The sequence below is a fragment of the Hippichthys cyanospilos genome, chromosome 14 (genome assembly GCF_059441005.1).
Source record: "Hippichthys cyanospilos isolate Australia breed blue-spotted pipefish chromosome 14, RoL_Hcya_1.0, whole genome shotgun sequence".
Classification (NCBI taxonomy): domain Eukaryota; kingdom Metazoa; phylum Chordata; class Actinopteri; order Syngnathiformes; family Syngnathidae; genus Hippichthys; species Hippichthys cyanospilos.
The window spans coordinates 10,352,866-10,371,814 of NC_142382.1; the positions used below are offsets into that span (position 1 = coordinate 10,352,866).

At 40.6% G+C, this 18,949-nt stretch overlaps 2 protein-coding genes across 2 annotated transcripts; one reads left to right on the forward strand and one right to left on the reverse strand.

The window, feature by feature from the left end:
- Positions 1 to 825: 825 nt before the first annotated feature.
- On the reverse strand, positions 826 to 13,231 carry coq6 (coenzyme Q6 monooxygenase). Its single transcript, XM_088432902.1, has 12 exons — positions 12,527 to 13,231; positions 12,309 to 12,443; positions 10,373 to 10,431; positions 7,917 to 8,043; positions 6,064 to 6,194; positions 5,879 to 5,986; positions 5,143 to 5,205; positions 4,923 to 5,030; positions 4,156 to 4,358; positions 2,764 to 2,879; positions 1,750 to 1,916; positions 826 to 1,104 (listed from the first exon to the last, which is right to left on the reverse strand). The coding sequence occupies exons 1-12, from the start codon at positions 12,726 to 12,728 to the stop codon at positions 1,075 to 1,077; spliced, it is 1,449 nt and encodes a 482-aa protein (XP_088289028.1). The 5' UTR covers positions 12,729 to 13,231; the 3' UTR covers positions 826 to 1,074.
- On the forward strand, positions 12,784 to 18,386 carry fam161b (FAM161 centrosomal protein B). Its single transcript, XM_088432901.1, has 9 exons — positions 12,784 to 13,155; positions 13,603 to 13,830; positions 13,968 to 14,362; positions 14,511 to 14,809; positions 16,524 to 16,642; positions 17,227 to 17,394; positions 17,469 to 17,568; positions 17,633 to 17,793; positions 18,021 to 18,386. The coding sequence occupies exons 2-9, from the start codon at positions 13,634 to 13,636 to the stop codon at positions 18,052 to 18,054; spliced, it is 1,473 nt and encodes a 490-aa protein (XP_088289027.1). The 5' UTR covers positions 12,784 to 13,155; positions 13,603 to 13,633; the 3' UTR covers positions 18,055 to 18,386.
- The last annotated feature ends 563 nt before the right edge of the window (positions 18,387 to 18,949 follow it).

Here is an 18,949-nt window from a genome sequence, read left to right on the forward strand (position 1 = left end):
AGTAGTTCAGTTGCTCTCTCAAATTCCCCCCTGTTAAAAACAAATGCGCAAACATATAACATAGCAAAAAAGCACCCCACTATTCCACAAAAAAATGCTTTACTTTACATGGTTGCTTGCTCCCTCCAAAAAAACGTGTTCCAAAAAAACAAAAACAAACCCCCCCCCCATTTATACATTTTTCCATTCAAAAAGGCTTTGCCATTTTGCCAACCGCCCAAAACGCCCCATCAAAGTTTTTTTTTAATTCAATAAAACACCTTATTACATTGAAAATGTAAAGATCAGTCACTTCCCAAACATTATTGCCACGCCCCCCGCCCAAAATGCTCACTAAATCACATTCACAGTCGTTTTTCTTAAGAAGAAAGCAGTTGTTTAACAATGCCTTACTGTTTTAAACGCCTTTCTATATATTTTTCTCTTTAAAAAAACTGCCTTGCCTTAATTTACGTTTAATGGCTGTTGAAAAAGCCATTTTGTACATTTTCCCCACGGACATCTTCCGCTATTGTCCTCTATTTAAAAAATGACGTACTTTACGATTGCTGTATACCCCCCAAATAGCCTTACTAAACAATACATTTTTTTTTAAGAAAACACCTTACTATACATGTTTAGAAAAAAAAAGAAAAAAAAAGATGGCCGCCCCACCAAACTAAAAATGGTTGTTTTCCCCGGATATTAGAGAAAAAAAGCTACTTACTAAATTGTTGTTGTGAAAAAAAACCTTATTGTAGATGATCAAAGTTAAAAAAAACAAAATACAAAAACACCTAACTATACAATATAAATTGTCATTAAAACACAAACCAACTCTCGATATCCATTTTTTAAGAGTTCTTTAAAAGGACAATTTCAAAAACTGTCATTGAAGTTCCTCTTTTTAGACCCATGATTTTGTGGGCCCAAACACAAAAAAAAAAACAGAAAAAGAAGAACACTCTTTTTTTATTACCCTTGTTTGCCATGGCACATTTTTACTCATTTCACTCAAATGGAGGAAACAAAACTGAGTGACGGCATGAGTAACAGATCCCTTGACATGTAGAGAATCCTTGATGGCTAGCCGGCTCACTTGCTTGCATATGCCATGATCTGCTCCTACACAAAACAAAACGGGAAACATTTGCTTTAGTGGCGCTTGCCACAAGTGGACCTGAAGATCCTTGTGGACCACTGTGGAATAAAGGTCACATTTGCAGCATCGTCAAAAGCATTTGCCCTATTCAAAAACTCCCCGCAGACCTTGCTGGTTACCTCATTTCCTCAAAACAGGTTAACTCATAACTGTAGAGCCAGTTAACCAATCAATACAATTGTTATTGAATTATTTATTATGAGTCAATAGGATTGGAAAAAAAATGAACCCAGGAAGGGGGCAAACACTTTATCAGGGCTCTGTAAGTGTCCTTCCTCTTTCCAACAATTGACAGTGTCGGTCTGAATCACTTAGTAGTGTATAAAGCCATTTCACTTGAGTGGTTGGTAATAAAAGGGGTGTGAAAACAAGCCACCACCGCTGTCCACTGCCCTTGTGCCAGCGTTGCACCCCACCCACACACTTTTGGTAACACTAAATTTGGGGCTAAACTTAGATGCCATAGTAGGACGCTCAGAGCCCTGGAAATTACAGGCGCTGCTGAAGTAAAGCTACGTGTAATCACAAAAGAGCCTGGAGGCGGAGCTTAACTCGGACAGGTTTGACGTTTGCTATAATTAAGTTGCGCGTGGTAGAGGTGAGCTCACTTTTAATGTCGGGAGCATGTTGGTGGCCTGCAGGCCAAAGGTCCGCAGGAGAACCAAAGGAGCAGTATTGGTGGAATAGAGGCGCTTCATGAGGTCGATGGCGGCCATCATGGGCAGGTTGTGCCGCTGACGCTCACTTTCGTATTCCAGCAAGTGCTGCATTGCTCCTGCACCACAAAACATTGGGATTAAAAACTGACAATGTGGCACTGAGTCATTAATGATGTATATTATTTTTAGAGGCGAGCTGTGTGTGTAGACATGCATGGGAAGGGGCTAAGGGGGGCAGATGCACAAGGCATGTGTGCGCCACAAAAAGAAGCAATATTGAGCGTGTGTTTGCTCAAATAAAATGACTGCTGTGTTGCGAACTCCGCCTCCCCGTTGTCCTGTTTTTCCATCTCTAGTTAGGTCAACGTGCGATGGCCGCTACCTCGAGAGCAACTCCGGCCTTGGAGAGAAGATCTCCCTGTCTCCTGATTAAAGTCAAGGGAGAAGAATGAACAGCACAGGCTGAACCTGGTTCCTTGGAAGAACCTTCCATTGGAGCAAATGGGCATTGTGGTTCAGTATAGCGGTAGGGCTGGGGATCGGTGCTGTGGAGAATCGGTGAGAGTTAGCAGCCGCTCGGCATGCTCTGGTGCACTTTATGTTGTGTGAAAGACAATAAAGTTTGTGCCCAAAAAGAGACACGCCTGTGCAACCTCAGTACTATGGTTAGGAAATCACTGAGCATAGGGAAGGTAGGCAAGGTTTTAGTCAACACATTTCATTCGCTTCACGAAATGTACTTATCGTGGGAGTTTTCTGGCCCGCATTAACCGTGAAAAACGAGGAAACACCGTTATCCCTTAAAAAGCAATGCACATACGACTGTTGGTAAAATGACCGTCTAACATGATGCTTTTTATAATTCAACAGCGTGCACGTGAGACGGGCCTTTTGGAAAATGGTTTAAGGGAAACCACTGAGCTTTGGTTGCAGTGCTGGTGTCTGTTTGGAGCGCTCACTGACCCAGGTCCTTCCCGTTAAAGGCGGCCTGGCTCAGTAGCTGTGTGAGGCAAGCCACATCCCCAAAACCCAGGTTGGCTCCCTGACCGGCCAGAGGATGGACACGATGGGCTGCGTCCCTGGAAAGACAAACATATGCTTGTCTCTACAAATACACCACACGCACGCACGCGCGTAGGACTTTATGTTCTTCCAAATAATAGTAGTACACAATCTATTAAAATCCTGGCTCAGACCGGGAAACAAGTTTCCTATTTGAAGTAATAGAAATTGGAAGAGTAGAACTTTTTTTGTGAACGTGCAAACTATCAACTTAACAGTTTAAGTGAATTTTGTTTAATGTGTAAAAGTAACTTGAGCCATATTAATATTAAATGATACGAACATTTGATGGATGGATGGATGGATGGATGGTTAGTAGGTAGGTAGGTAGGTAGATAGATCTTTGTCATTACATCAGCACAATGACATTTTAAGACTGAATGGGACTTATATTAGCTGAATTTGCGATCAATTTCTTCAAAGTGAGATGCCAACTTCTCCAGGATGACAGTGGTTTTTTAAGATGGCTCATTAACGCATCCAGTGGTTGAGCTCACTCATCGCACGAGTCTGAGGGGTGCTCGCTCATCTAACCTTTCAAGAAAGACCGTCAGCTTCTTCTCCAATCCAGCCGCACTGGTCGGGGAAACGGCAGTGTTGTGTAACGATTTGCCTCACGCCTTTAAATCCTAACATTCGACTCTGCGAAGCCATTGTTTTCGACCTCAGAGATTCTGGTTGGAATCGTGGTTCGGGCCTTCCTGTGTGGAGTTGGCATTTTCTCCCTGGCCACGTAGTGCACTTATATGTGTTTTTGTATATTCCGGCCCATTCCAAAATCATGCAAGTTTAATTGAAGACTTGATATTTCCCATAGTGCCTATATGCGCCCTGTGATTGACTGTCTACCAGCCTAGGGTGGACCCTGTGTCACACCCAAAGTCAGCTGGGATACACGCACACATGATCCTAAACAGAATAAGTGGTAGATTGTTACATAAGTGTTTTTCAAAATGAAAGTTAGTCGATATTAAAACCTGAAGCACAATGAAACACCTAATGAACAAAGTACATGTTGACGTAAGGGTTTTTTAAATTCCTTCACACAACTTCAGGTTCATTCTTCATTTCTTATGTTCTTTCGTTGCTTGGATGTCTGGAACATCTGAATTAATGATTTTTTTAGAGTAAATTTTACAGTAAATTTTGACAGTAAATTTGTCATATTTGGGCAGAAATGTTTTCTCTTTTCAAGGGGGCGGGGGCAAAAAAATTTAGAACCACCGATCTAAAATCTAAACAGTAATGTTTCATTAGACACAACAGATAAAGTCAACTTCTGCTTTCTCTTACCCGATGAGCGCAACTCTGTGCCTAATGTACTCGGACGCGTGGCCCATGCCGAGAGGGAACATGACACGGGATTTGGGGCCGACGCCGGCCACGCTCGGGGGCAGCTGGCGAGGCGAACCCGCAGACGGCATGATGGCGGCGAGCGCGCTTCGGAAGACCGAGCCGGCGGTCTCGATCAGCTCCGACTGGTTCTCGTTACTCCACTGCCGTGCCGAGGGATTCGCAGAGAGAAAGAAGAGCGCGTGAGCGAGAAAACAGACGATAGTGTTTAGAGTGGACAACGAAATTAGCTGACATTGGAGCAAAGCTGAACTCCAGGCAAGGGCCGTTATTTGGTCCTCCCTAACTAAAGGGTTTGGCAAGGCCCGCCGAGTACTGTAGGGCTAATTAAAAGAAGATGCAGGCCAGGCAATGCAGTTGAATTAGCTCTGTTTGAAAAACATTCCATGCAGTAATGGTCGACACTGGGAAACCGCAAGTTTAATTACCAAACCAGGACCCAAACCAAACGTGACTCAACCGTGGTGACCCCATCCTTCAGCAGGCAGTAAAAATAGCCGGCTTGGGAAAAAAGGAGTTCCTCCAAACACAAGAGAGGGATAGGTATCTCATTTGGCCACAGGAATATTGCTATTGTTTCAAGTCTGGCCAAAACAGTGTGTTTACATCTCACAAAAAAACAACTGGACGTGACATAAAGCCACATGCGACACGGCCCACAAACATGCTGCGACAATGAGCTGAGGGACGCTTTAATTGGCACTCACAAAAGCCGAGTTGATGGCGTCGACGAAGCACTCGTCATCCAGCATCAGAAGCTCCTCGGCCAGGTGGTGGCTGGTCGACCACACTAGGGAGCTCATTGTGTCCGAAAGCTGCACAACAAAGAGGATGCGCGACAAAACAACATGTACAGTACATTTACCGTAACGATGCTTCGAAAAAACAAAAAAAATCATGTTCGTGTTTGTCATATAAATGCATTACCGGTAACATTGCGATGGGTCCTGTTGGGAGGAACCTCTGCCACGCAACATTGTTCTCTGTAGGCTGTTAAGACACTTAGGTTACATAAAATGTATTTCGCTTACATCAAACAGTACTGTAACTGGGATACGCTTTTGTATTTATTAATTTATAGATTCATAATATACCCAACTATCGTTTAGTCACAGTAATGCTCACATAAAGGCAAAACCATTTTGTCCTGTGAAGTCCTTGTCACCCGTAAAACCCTTTGAGACTTCGGTGATTTAGGGCTATACAAATCAAATTTGATTTGATTTTTCCAATGTCTTTTTTTGAAGTTTTATCAAATAAATAACCTGTTTTGCTAACCGCTGCTTGATGCAGACAGTTAAATACCTTGCAAATATCATATCTTGAGTCAGTGAATATCTTGAGTCACTGACAACCTGATATACTGTAACTATCCTGCTCAGTAATGAAATATACATGCATGTGCTCATTTGCATGACGCTAGCGTTTTGACAGAGTAAACTGCTCCCAATGTTTTGCGTCAGGCACGTCAAAACCTGTCCGCGCAGCTGAAAAAAAATCCTAGAGGGAACACTGTTTCTATCTTTAAGGTTTTTAAATGTCTTATAGATTTCATATAATGACTACAAGGGAACTGGGAAATTTTAAAGGTTGAAAACATTTTACCACAAATCTATAGGTCACTTCAGTAAAGTCTGATAAAAGAAGGCTGCTCATCACCAACCTCTGACAGATGCAGCACAGCAACCACAGCTGATTGGTCGTAATTCCACTTGACTGTGGGAATTCCTAATTGCCGCCTCACCATGGAGTTGGGTCCATCTGCACCGATCTGAAACAAACAAAAAAAAAAAAAAAAATAATAAGGCCATGCAAAGTTATGAGTTTGAATAAGGATAACTCACTTACAAGCAACTTTGTGTGGAGGGTTTCCCCGCCAGCCAGCGTAACCTGCACCCAGGGAATGGAGCCCACCACCTGTTGTGGCATCGGCCATGTGTACTTCACCACTTTGGACCTGTACTTGACTTGCACGTTATCTGATGAACCATCAGGAGGTAAAACAAGGAGAAAAAAAAAAAGTCATTTTATATCATAAAGAGACTAAAAAAAAATTGAGGGATTCATTGATTCCTACTTCATACTTCATTGATGTATTTAATCTCTTTTATTCATTTACATGCATTGTGTTATTGTTAGAGATTAAAAATGTATACACAACAAAAAAAAGTGGCTTTAGTACTTTGTTTACTTTATCAAACTTTAACAGAGGCAGTAAGTAGTTCTGCTGTATTTAAAACTAGCTCCGATTGCTGGTTGCAACCTTTAGTTTCAACCAACAGTGGTAATGATGTTATTTTCTTCTGCCAAGAGTCAAATACGGTCAAATAACATTTCGAAAAACCGGTCTGTTGCAGACTTGCTAAAGCGTGGGCTTTGGCTTTGCTTTGGCTCAACGCATTAGCATCTTTGTTGCTATCATTGGTTGTGACAGTCGTTGCAGCTGGGTGCTTTGCATTTATGTGGGAGGCTAAACAAGATGTTTCTGTGGTAAGCAAGTTCTCTACAGAGGGATGTGTATCCCTCCACCTTTGTCAAATATGCTGTTGGCACATTTTAAAATTGAATTTACATTTAAAGTTAAATTTACCCTTCGTCTGACCGACTCTAACATGCTCCCTTTTCATGTCTTTTTCTGCACTTCAACCTGCCCTCCCACCCAGAAAAGGAACCTATCAGGTTATGCCAAATATAATGGTAGCCAATCAGTACCCACTTCTAGGTGTGATTGGCCTCTATTTTCCAACCCCCAACAACTTGCAGACAGCAGAAAGGTAGAGATCAAAAATGAGATTAACCTGATCCATCTTGAGCTTGCAGATGTAAAATCATACTACATCTGCACTTTGAATATTCACCCCTCCAAGCAGTCCCAAACATGCACAAATTGGTTATAAAACACTACTGCCTTCTCCCTGGCACAAAATGCCTGCAAGTTCCCATCTTAATGGCCTTGGGCTGCCACACGCCATGGACTAATCGTGTTTATCTACAAGCCAACCACGCCACGCTTTGCACATGCTGTCAGCTTGTTGGATATTGCATCAAACCTCCTCCTCCACTTCCGAAAAAAAAGGCAGCTGGTCTTCCGCAACATGAAAGTGGCCTGAGCTAGGCTCGCTCATGCCGACTTGGAGCGGGACCCATCCACAGATTGGCTACTGGTTACTGAACACGAACGTTAAATATGGGGTTTTGGTGATTGGAGAGGGAGATTTCATTGAAAACATCTGGCAGAGCAGCACACTTTTCATGTAGTACATTTTGAGCAGAATGAGAGGCAAGCACATGAGGCCGAAAACGTGTAGAAACCACACGCCCCTGGTTTGGACTAAAAGCATTTATAAATGTGCCACTAAAAGTGACGAGCACATAGCGGGGCTACATTTTATTTGCAACTTTACGGTTTAATGTCGAGGGCGATCGAGCGGCGTACGCTGTCAGCGCTTTTGAGTTCGGAGTGGCGGCGGCAAAGCGCGAAGCACATGGCAGCTTAAAATAGGTCACTGGACCACTTCACGTGTCCTCGCAGGGCCGGGTCGGCCTGGGCAGATCTTAAAATGTGAGGCTTGATTCAAATTGACGGAAAAACATAAACGGCTCATGGCAGGAATAAAACGCCAGCGGATGGAATCATGTGGTGGCATGGGCTGCACGCGGGCAGCGGTGCCAAGTGACTGAGCGAGCGATGCTCTGCTCACCAGACAGGCTGTCCAACTGTTTGGTGAGCGCGGCCACCACCACGTCGTTCTCCACGATGTAGGCCATCACCTCCTCCAGATTGTCCTTATCAAATGTGATCAGGGCGTCGGAGCAGGCATCCCAAACCTAAATGAGAGAGTCATTACGCATGTGGTCTGGCCTCAAGTTAATCCTACCGTCTATATATAAAGCCGGGCCGAGATGATCACGTCAAAGTTGCTGTCGAAGCTTGGCACGGCCTGCTAAATAGATTAGGTCACAGGCAAACCATCTCGAACTGCGGTTTGCTAACTTTTTATATAAAGTACCACCTAAAAAAATACTTAGCTTTCCAAATGCCACCCTCATGACCAACATTAAAATACAGTAGTGTCGCTGGTGTCAGGCCAAAACCTCATAAGTCACATTTTGGTGAATTGTACATAAAAAAAATAAAAATAAAAAAAATAATCTATGCCGTTTCAGTCACCGTTAGTTTTACAAAACACTTCTGAAAAGTGTTTTTTTTTTTTATGATTCCATACAATATAGGGTGAAATGTACATTCAATACAATACATTGAGTTTATTTTGTTAACTGAAAAAGAAATACAATTTGGTTATGAAATTAAGTATACGCAAAAAATAACATTTTAATGATAAAAATGGCTAAATAAGTTACTTATGCCTTGAGGTGTAGTCTTAAAGTTCAAGCTGTTACAGTGGATTTTTGTTGAGAAACCTTTAAAAGTAAAACTACATAAACGTTCATCTTGGTATGTCTTAGTGCCGGTGACTCTTCTCTAAGTATAGTTGCAAAGTTAGCAAAGTTCAGCGGCCATAGAATCATTGCAAAGAGAACTGAGTTCACTGAGTTATTTTGTTTTAACGTTTGATAAAAGTTAAATGAATCTCCAAAAATAGCGCTTTAACTTTAAAAGCCCTAAATACATTCTGTAGGTAGAAGGCCTTGAAAAAACAATTGCATATTAAATTGCAAAAATGAGAAAAAATGTCTTTCAACTCTTTCAGCCTTAACTGAACTGTACTTGTGCTATGATTGATTCATGTCCCGCTCAAGGGAGCCTGCTTACCACGAATTGCACACATGCCAAACTTTGAGAATCGCCGCCCTTGAAGGTGGAAGACTAAACAACATTTAACAAGTGGGAACTTTTTCAAACATGTTATTTGGTGCACTAATGACATGTTTGTAAACAGTATGGAGCCCGTCAATAATATTATTTACCATTTAACTCTAATTCCGAACTTAAAAGCGCCTTTTGAGTTAAACATGAGGGGGTGAAAGTGTTTGCTTAATCCTCCCCTGGGTTGTACGTTGTAACTATGCTGAGGTAACCCGTCATTCATCTGTAAAACACTCCTGCTCTTACTACTCTTTCTCTTCAGCTTACCATAAAGTAAGGGAATATACCATTTAAAAAAACCACTAATGGCATTTTGGGTTTGCAACTTGTGATAAGCGGTTAAGAAAAGAAAGAGAGACCAGCCCAAAAATTGTTTGGGGTTTGTTTAAAGCAGGGTGATGCGATGCAGCAATTGCGTTCCTTGCAAGATTTAAAAACTTGCTTGCAGCCTTAAGACAAAATGACCTTGTTCTGAATTTAAACCGTTCATTCTAAGGTGGGGAGGGTTTTAGCATGGTGCAAATGTCCTTTAGACACGCAGCACATATTTTCCCTTCTACGGCTGAGATGTGAATAACTATGATCCAGCGGGCAAAACAAACAAAAAAGTAGGAGAAAAAAAAGGTATCATGGGTGAGGTACACTGCCATAATCACTGTAAAAGGCACGGCATGATGACATCTTAGCCTCGGAGCGAAACACTGCGGTCGATGCTTCGCGACGCAGCGACCACATCTTACAAGTCGGCCCGAGCCTTGCATCCATTGCCATGGAGCGGCAAGCAACCTTTCATCTTCCTGCACTTGTTCACATGAATCTTCATAATTAGAAGACACGGGGAGTGAGTAGCAATTTGCAAATGCCAAAAAGGACTTCATCCTCATCAAAAATACGGTTTGAAGAATAAATGAGAACTAGGTCAGCCAACATTGGGTTGTGGACCAGGAAGGTATGTTCTTTTTTAACGGGGCTGCTAATAAAGGCAAACATTGCATCAAGGAATGAAGAAATTACATGTCACCTGAACCCAGCATTTAATGTAAATGACTCCATAGCATGTACATAATTATACACACCACAAATGAGTTTCTTGTTCATTTCGCTACAAGATGGCGTACAAGTGGAATGTCAAAGAATTTGCTTTCCGCAAATTGTATGGTATTATGATTATTGGATGACAGAAATACATGAAGAATATCAGTGTGCAATTCTTCTCATGTTAAAAACAGAAAGACAGTTACATGAGAAAACACAAAAGCAGAAAACCTCCTAACGGTACGAAAAAGTACAGTACATTTATAGGCTTCAGACTTGCATAGATTAACATACCTGCATTTTTTTATAAGGCTTGCACCTCAGTTTTGTGATATGCTCCCATGCACCAATACCTGCAGAAACAAATGATTAGACAAATATTGAAAGTCCAGACAATTCAAAAGTTTTAACTGACTTTTGAAGCAAAAATATCTTTTAATCTACATTAAGAAATGTGTATCCTATTTAGTACAAATAAATAAAACAAATTAAATAAATAAATACATTAACATTCTTTGTGAATTTCAAATGTTCTTAGTAAGTCACAATGTCCTGCCAATGGTAAGCTATTTTTTTTAGGACAAAAACCTCCTCCTTATCAATCCGTGCATGCCAAGAAAGAATAAATATAATGCATCATTTTTAAAGAGGTGGCGCATTGAGTCAACTCAGCAAGCAGCCAATCATATTCTTCCCTGTAGATTAAGCCCCCCTTATATTATTAGAGTAATCATTATAGTAATCATTATAGATTAATATAACATTAGTTTTGTTGTTGTTTTGTCGTGGCGGTCAACTTTAGAACTATGTCATGAAGGGGGCGTGGCAGCCACACGGTGAGAGGTGGGGATTCAGTGAACAAGTAGTTTCACTTCCTGCTTAGAAACCCAGCCATCAAAAAAGGTCATATTTCATAAGAAATTTAATTTGAAATGCAAAAAAGGTAAGAATAAATGACAACTGGAGAGAACTTAAAATACCACGATATAAAGCTGCAATGTGTAATATTTAGAGAGGTGTAGCATGCCCAGCATCCATGTGCAGCATGCACACCACTTGTGTCTCAGAGAGCAAATATGAATACAATTCACAATTGGTTTCAGTTCACAAGAGTGCAGAATCTACTAAACCTGGGCAAATATATGTCAACACCGGATAGCAACCCCGGGTTTCCGCAGACATAAACAAGGAAGCCACAGTTGGAGGGCGCCAACGAATGAAGACTGACACAAGCGCAGCACAGTAAGTATTCCATAGCCAGAATTCAACACCTTCCGCGCTTTTTGTGAGGATTAACAACATACAACAACACGGAGCATGAAGCTGGCCGTCAACGTTACAAGGAAGCCACCACCGCTGCTCTTTCCAGGCCATTTTCCCTAAGGTAAATTCTTGTTGTATCGCAATGTCTTTCCTGGTGTTTTCTTTTGTGTTTTGTGAGTGAAGTCAAATGTGTAGAGTAACTGTAGTCATACTAACTCCCAAATTGATTGTCATGATACTTTCTTGAGTGCCGTGTGGAGCGTAATTCCCCCTTTCCACCCCTTGTTTTCCTTCTTTTTTTTAAATTTATGATTAGCCTACAAACCTTCTTTTCTCTCTTTTTTCCATTTTTATTTGTGATTGCCATCCAAACCAGAAACTCGCTCGGGTGTACAAAAGTCGCAAACCGACATCTGATATAAAATTTGAATTATGTTTGCAACATTTTTCTTCTTTGTTTTGTGTAGCTATAAGAAACATGTTCAAAGACACATTATGTCATTGTCACAGTGTTTGCCAACTTTTTGTGAGATGAGACACATATTTCCCATTTTAAAAATCTCAGCGCGCAAAGCACACCACTAAATATAAATGTTGCAGAAGGTGCAGTATATTAAAATAGTGGTGGTCTCAAGTTATTTTACTCACACATTTACATAGTGTGACATCTGGGGCCGATTTGCTTGAACACAAAGGTATCATTCGGTAGTGGGAATGGCAACACTGTTTAACTGTACCTTTTGCTATCTAGGCGTAAAACATTTGATTGTTCTACCTACCACAAAATGTTGCTGGCATAAAAAAACATTACCAACAATACTTTTAAAAAAAGGAAATTAATAACAATCTTAAGACCATTTAATTTGAAATAGTGTAAATTCTGCATCTCCCATGGTCGACCATGTGTACAATGTGAATGTGAGCCAAAACATTAGGTGTCAAAAGAGGGTGATGTAGTCTACCGTACCAGTGAGAAGTGTTGCAGAGCCCGGACTGATAGAGCTGACTCTCGTGCTGTAGCTGTCAGGTACCTTTTCCATCACTTTCTTGTTTCCTGCTTCAAGGAGCAAGATCTTCTTATTTGATAAGTGGGGATTCATGCCTGCCAGGGGAAACCGACATATCACTATTGCTGCTTATGTCTTTTGTCATTTTATATGTTTACAGCTGGATGTGGTCACTCACCTAGGCAGCATGCCATTGCAGATCCAACCATCCCTCCTCCGGATATAATAACATCATATACCTCATTGTTGTTAGTATTGTCACCATGCTCTGCACACACTAGACTTCGACTGAAACTTTTAACTGCAGATAAGAGGTTTTCTGCCAATAAACACCGTCCGAACCCGTTTAGGGCTATGCTCACCCTTGTAAGGTTTAGCATTGTTCGATATTTAAAGTGAATAACTGTGGTAATAAAGTAGAAAACACATTCATTCGTTGAAGCCTAACCTATTAAATACAATATTCAAAAAGAGTTTTCTCCTTGAGCGCGTCCTAAAAAGCGCAGCTGTGTCACCTCGGTACTACAGCCATGTTGTGTTGACAAGTTGTGGCATGGGAAATCTTTTCCGGGTTTAGAGCCAATCACAAAAGACTCGCACTTCCGCATTTGACCATAAATGCTTGACATTGGTGATCGCCAGGAACGAATGTAGTCCCTCGTGCTTTATTTATTTATTTTGCCTGATGACTTACTTCTCTACAAACAAGTTTAACTGTAGTACAGTGGAATTTTTTTGCTGACGCTTTATGAAGAAGAAAGGAGCCTCGATGCGGAGAAACGCCGCGCGCAACTCTCCTTTTACCAGGTTTGCAACGTTTTACGCTGTTCAAAATGACAACGATGCACAACAAATTTGAAACGAATAAGGAATATAGTACGTTTCCAACTTTACTCTTCATCCACATACGCGCTCAGTTGAGTAGACTGTTTGGTTGCCATGGTAACGAAAAAAAACGTGTACTGGGGGTGTGGTCATATCAGTTTATTCTACTCTCGTGATCACTTCCAGGTTCGTTCGCCGGATTACCTTGAATGGATGGGTAGATAGGAATCTGTCGGTAGATAAATGAGAGATGGGTAAAAAAAAATCACTTTCAAACAAGCATACACAAACGCTGACAAAAATTCTTAGCGAGTTAAATGAAATTGGGCTCATTAGTTTGAGTGTCCCTCGTAGATGGAAAGAGGGAGGGAGGCAGGGGGAAATATGTTGAATGAATGGATGATAGAAACGTTTCCCTTTGCATTTCAGATGACCATTGAAGCCTTCCTGACCAACAACTATGTTAGAGCCAGCAATATTGCTTACAAATGGTTCAGAATCAGAAGAAATCCTCCATCAGAGGCTGCGGTGCCTGCGTGAGTCGATTCAACTGCAGCTGCAGGAGACAGAAAGGAGGCACATAGAACAGTTGGAAAGCCGGATTCATCACAACAGTCTCCTCTCAGCAGAGCTAAACAAACTGTCTCCTAAGACTAAGTGAGTCTTCTCAGTGTGCTTCTTTTTATTTTAAATGTGAGTGATGTGATTTATAAATAAATCATTCAAGGGGTTCTGAGGAGAACCAAATCTTCACATGGGCCGATGTCTGACAGTAATCTATCAAACCATTGTAGGCTGTCAGGATCTTCATCTGAGTACAAGCAACACTGCACTCCACCTCCTGCCCAGACACAGCCATGCGAACGAGCAGCTTCATGCAAAACAACACAGCAGAAGAAAGAAGAGGAGGCTGAGGCCGAGTGCAAGAAAAAGTTTAGCGCGCTTCCTGTCCCCATCCAAGTCAGACTTCCTCTCTACCAGGAGATGACGGAGCGGAGAGACAAGGAAAGAAAGCAAGGGTTAGAGCAAAGGAAAAGCTTTCTGCTTTCTGTCCAGAAACCTTTCAGTTTCCAGGAGAGAGAAAAGAAGAAACAAGAGAAGCTGTTGAACCAAATAGCAAAGGAGGAAATAGAGACGGCTGCAAACAATGTTCAACAGTCCTGTCCTAAACAATTTAAAGCACAAGCAGGTGTGAGAGTTGTTTGAAAATAAATGGATTGACTCAAGTATATGAAGACATTCAAATGAACTGCATTGCATAAACTGCATAAAATATGAATGTGGTGTTTCAAAATGACAAAATGTTCTTTATTTCCTTTTTGAAAATGCTTGTGTAGACCAGGAGCGTTGCAGGAAGGTCCACATCAGCACCACACAACAGGAGAACACTGGCAAGCCTAAACTCCGCATTGCAGAGCGCACCAGAATGGAAAAGCTGCCATTCCTGGATGAGAAGCCCAGCTTCCATCCCAAAATCAACCACCAGTTGCCCGATTTCAAACGGCTGCACAAATCCCTGGAGGCAGAAGCTATGAGAACATCACTGAGTAAAGCTCTGACTAAGTGTCAACCCTTTTACCTGAGAACATCTGCTCTTCCTGCCAGACAAAGTCAACCGAGTCCTGAAAAGTCTAAGGTAAACATTCCTCTTATTGCTGAGCTCATTTCCTCTTTTACTTGTTTAATAATTATTAGGAGCGTTTTTTTTTTTGTTTGTTTGTTTTTATCGAGTTAAACACAATATATTCTCTAACTTTATGCTTTCTGAATGCTGTTTTACGCATCGAGCTTCTTGTGCTCAAGTTGCACGTGTTTGGAAAACAAAAGTCAATCAAACACAGAAGTGGATGATGCTTGGGCGTTATTGTGTTTGGCATAAGGCTCATTTTGTGGGTGTGGAGGCAAGTTCAGAAGCAAAAGGAAGACGTGAAAACGGAAGAGCGTCAGACAGTTATTGTTACAAAGAACGTTAAATTGAGTTAAAAAAAAACACACCAATACACCTTTGATAACAGTAGAGTGATATACATTCTTTGTAAGACGGAGCTTGCTTACCACAGAAGCAGCTCAAGTTTAGCTCAAAACATAATTGCAAAACACCCATTTGGGACACAACTAACAATAGTGACAAAGATAATAATGTAATGAACCATGGCAACGTTTTTTGCCAAGGTAAACACAGAACACCCCACCTTTGAGCAAGTCTGTGATGGACAGGATGGATAATGTTTTATTTGAATGTTATTTTCTAATGATTTGGGAAAACAGCACATTCCTCCTGCTGGTTGATTGCATCTAGCACTATAAACTAGTCTCAACTATAGCTGATGGTAAATGCTTACAACTGCATGTGTTAAAGAAAATAAATGACTGAAGCCACTCAATTTTTTAATGTGAGATTAAAATGAGATTAATTAGATCAATTAATTACATATTTTAACTAACCTATTTTTTTTACTTTTTATAATAATAATATTAATCATCATCCTCATCACATTTCTACTCTACTTCCTGTCACCAAATTTTCAGGTACTCCCAAATATACTTGGTCTGCCAGATCATTCAGTGAGGTGCAGTGCATTCTGCCAAATTTCCAAACATTGTAACCTAGATTCTGACTAGCAAGAAAATAAAGATTTACCGGTTCTTACATCAAGCCACATGAGCTTGTCTACAAAAATAGGGCCCCACTATGCGAATAACACAATAAATAAAAACATGAACCTGTATCATCATCAGTAGCGTGACAATTTTTTTTCATTTTTAAGGCTTATTTAGTGCTTTAAAATAGAAAAAGGTATTTTACATGAGCTTGGTTTCTCACAGAAACCTATTTATAAACCTCCCAACCATTATTGTATGTACTGTAGCCTCTCCAGCTAACCACAAAATATGTTGTTCCAAAGCCACGTGCATGTCATCTTAGTGGGAAGGGAATTTTTGTCATGTCGTTCCTGTACCCAATGCACATATTATGTAAAAAGTGCACCCATTCTTACATAATAATTCCATTTTCTTCCTGTCTGCTCTCATGAGGGCCTGCCAGAAGGCTTCAGTAGAGGCCCAGCGGCTAGAGAAAAGTAAAGAAAAATAAACATAGAGAAAACTAGTTTGTTAACTTGGGCTGATTTTGAATGGATATACTGTATGTGTGATATCGAAACAGTAATATCAAAAAGCATCTGGTGATAGACCACAACTGTCTTATGTTCTTTGAGAGGAGGCTTACTGTCACTTGTAGAAAAGTACACAAGTCTTCATTAACAAACTCAAAGACCTTTGAAAGCCAAAATTCTGCTCATAATGTATGCCCACCTTGTGTCTATTGTTCCTTTTTTTTCTTTTTACAGATACACAGTCAAAGTAATCTCAGGCGAAGTAAGTCATGTGGTGCCCTAAAGTCGTTGTCTGCAGACACACTTCCAACTTTCATCACAGATGCAACAAGGAAACGCTGCATAGCCATCAGGTAAGCTCATGAGTGACCATGTTCGAATAGTTTGGGGTTTTTCGTATTCTTTTTAATATTTTTTTTCTTACTTTGTATTATTTTTATTTTTTTGAAAAGACTTCATTTAGTTTAGTTTTCAGGTTGAGGATTGATTAGAGACTTTTGTTTAAATATATGGATTGTTTGTTGAATACAACATAAAAAAAAGTTTACTAAGCATTGTGTAATAAAGGAAACTACAATTCTCAAATATATGCACATACAGTAGACTCTAAAAATGTTGGGCTGGAAATAATATAGTAATATATATTATATAAATAATATAAATAAATTAACCCAGCTCTTTTTAGACTGTACAGCAATACCAAAATAAATAGATTTAAAAGGAACCCCGAAAGCTCATGCATGATATTGTCAAATAAGAAACCAAAGTACATTTTCACTTAAATCATAATCTCGGTTGGGTTTTATAAATGTTGGACGTAATTTGTTAGTTTTCATTGTAATTTTTTTGTATAATATTTTGTTAATGAAAAGCAAGTCAAAGCAATTTTGTCTCAGAGCAATTCTAAGCCCCATACCAAACCTTATGTATATTGGAGGAAATCCATGGAAATTAGGGATGAGAAGAATCAGGAGAGTGCAGACTGGGTGAGGAAGTACCAGAGCAAGTCGGATGCCATGAAGAAGACAGTTTCTCTCCATGCCAAGTTGCTGGACCCTCACAAAAGCTTGAAAGAAGTCTACGACGAAAGACTACAGCGCCATCGGTGAGTAACGGGCAAGCAAGACCATCCGCTCACCAGTTTGCGGACATCAATGTAAATGAACGTTTTCTCTACAGAGAAGCGGATCGACAGAGGACAAGAAATTACATGAAGGATCTACGGGACATGAAGGCTCGCGTTCGAGAGCGACCCCTTTTGTTTGAACAGGTCAAACAGGTGAGTGGCATCTTGGGCACACTGCTAGCATATGCCGCTGTGACATCATCTCTGTTTTTATCAGAGGAATGCCAAAGCTCGAGCAGAACAAGCATACAAGAATGAGTTGAGGAAAGCTGGTGTAGAAGAGCAGTTTGTTGAAGAAAAGGGAGGCTCTGTCACAGGGACGTCCGGCTCATCAAGATCTAAGGACGACACAAAGCCAGATGTCCACAGCCGTGCAGAGTGAGAATTTTTAGCAATTGTTTTCTCCGGACTTGCTGTGATCCCACTATGTCCAGTAATATTATGAATAGCTTGTTCACTGGAAAGCCAAGGACTTCATGTGGTTTTGCTCATGTGACATTACATAATTTTCAGGGCCTGCCTGGAACAAGAAAAAAATAGTAGCCAAGTACAAATGAAATATAATTACAATATAGACATTTTCTAAGCCAACATGTCTGATTTAGGGAGGAAAATGTAGACGCCGGTGGAGAAAATTGAAGATGTGGAGAAGAACAGCGTTGGAGTCCAAAGGGAATGATTGTCATGATAAGACGGTACAATGTTTTTGTGGCCTCTTGGCTAGAACACAACACTGTATTCAAATATGACTCATGTCTACTGAACCACATCAACAATGGACACGCCAACATGTGCAACTGGAAATTAAGAAATCTCAAGACCATACAAAGGTTGAAAACACGCAACAATGCTACCAATAACCATGTAAATAAGCCACAGAATGTCAAATTTTAGACGCTTGTAGATATGCCTGTGACATCTGATGTTAAAAAATAATATACTGTGTTAGTTTGTTGAACTCTTCAGCATCAAAATAAACACGTTGAAAACTAAATGTGAAGACTGTAACATTTATTTGCTCTTTCAAATTTTGAACTAAAATGTGTAAAGTAGTGGATTAAAACTTGCAAGTAGTGCCACAATAAAGTACGCACTGGCTTTTTCCCACATAGTTTTGGTTCAACTTGCGCTGCCACCTAAATAAATCCTCGTGCAGTCATACTGACCAGCTTGGCGGTTTTTGCTGCGAGCCCACAGACCCACATCAATTACTGTACTCATGTACACTTGCCTCCACTGGAAGGCTTTGCTTACACAGCTGACAGCTTGGAATTTTGGATCTTTTTTTTTTCTTTTTTTTTAAAAGAACCACATGAGAATGTCTCAATATATGTGTTCATAATCAAAAACTCATTATGTGGATACTGAGCGCTTCCTCTTTTTGGACAATTGTGTCATTCCCAGAAGTGACTAAAGTTTGCGTGACTGGATCAAAATGTTGTTACAAATCTGCCTGAAAGGCCACTTTACACCCTAAAAACAGTTAAGTCAAAAATTGACTGCTTGAGTCAATTTGAGCATACTTTCTTGGTTG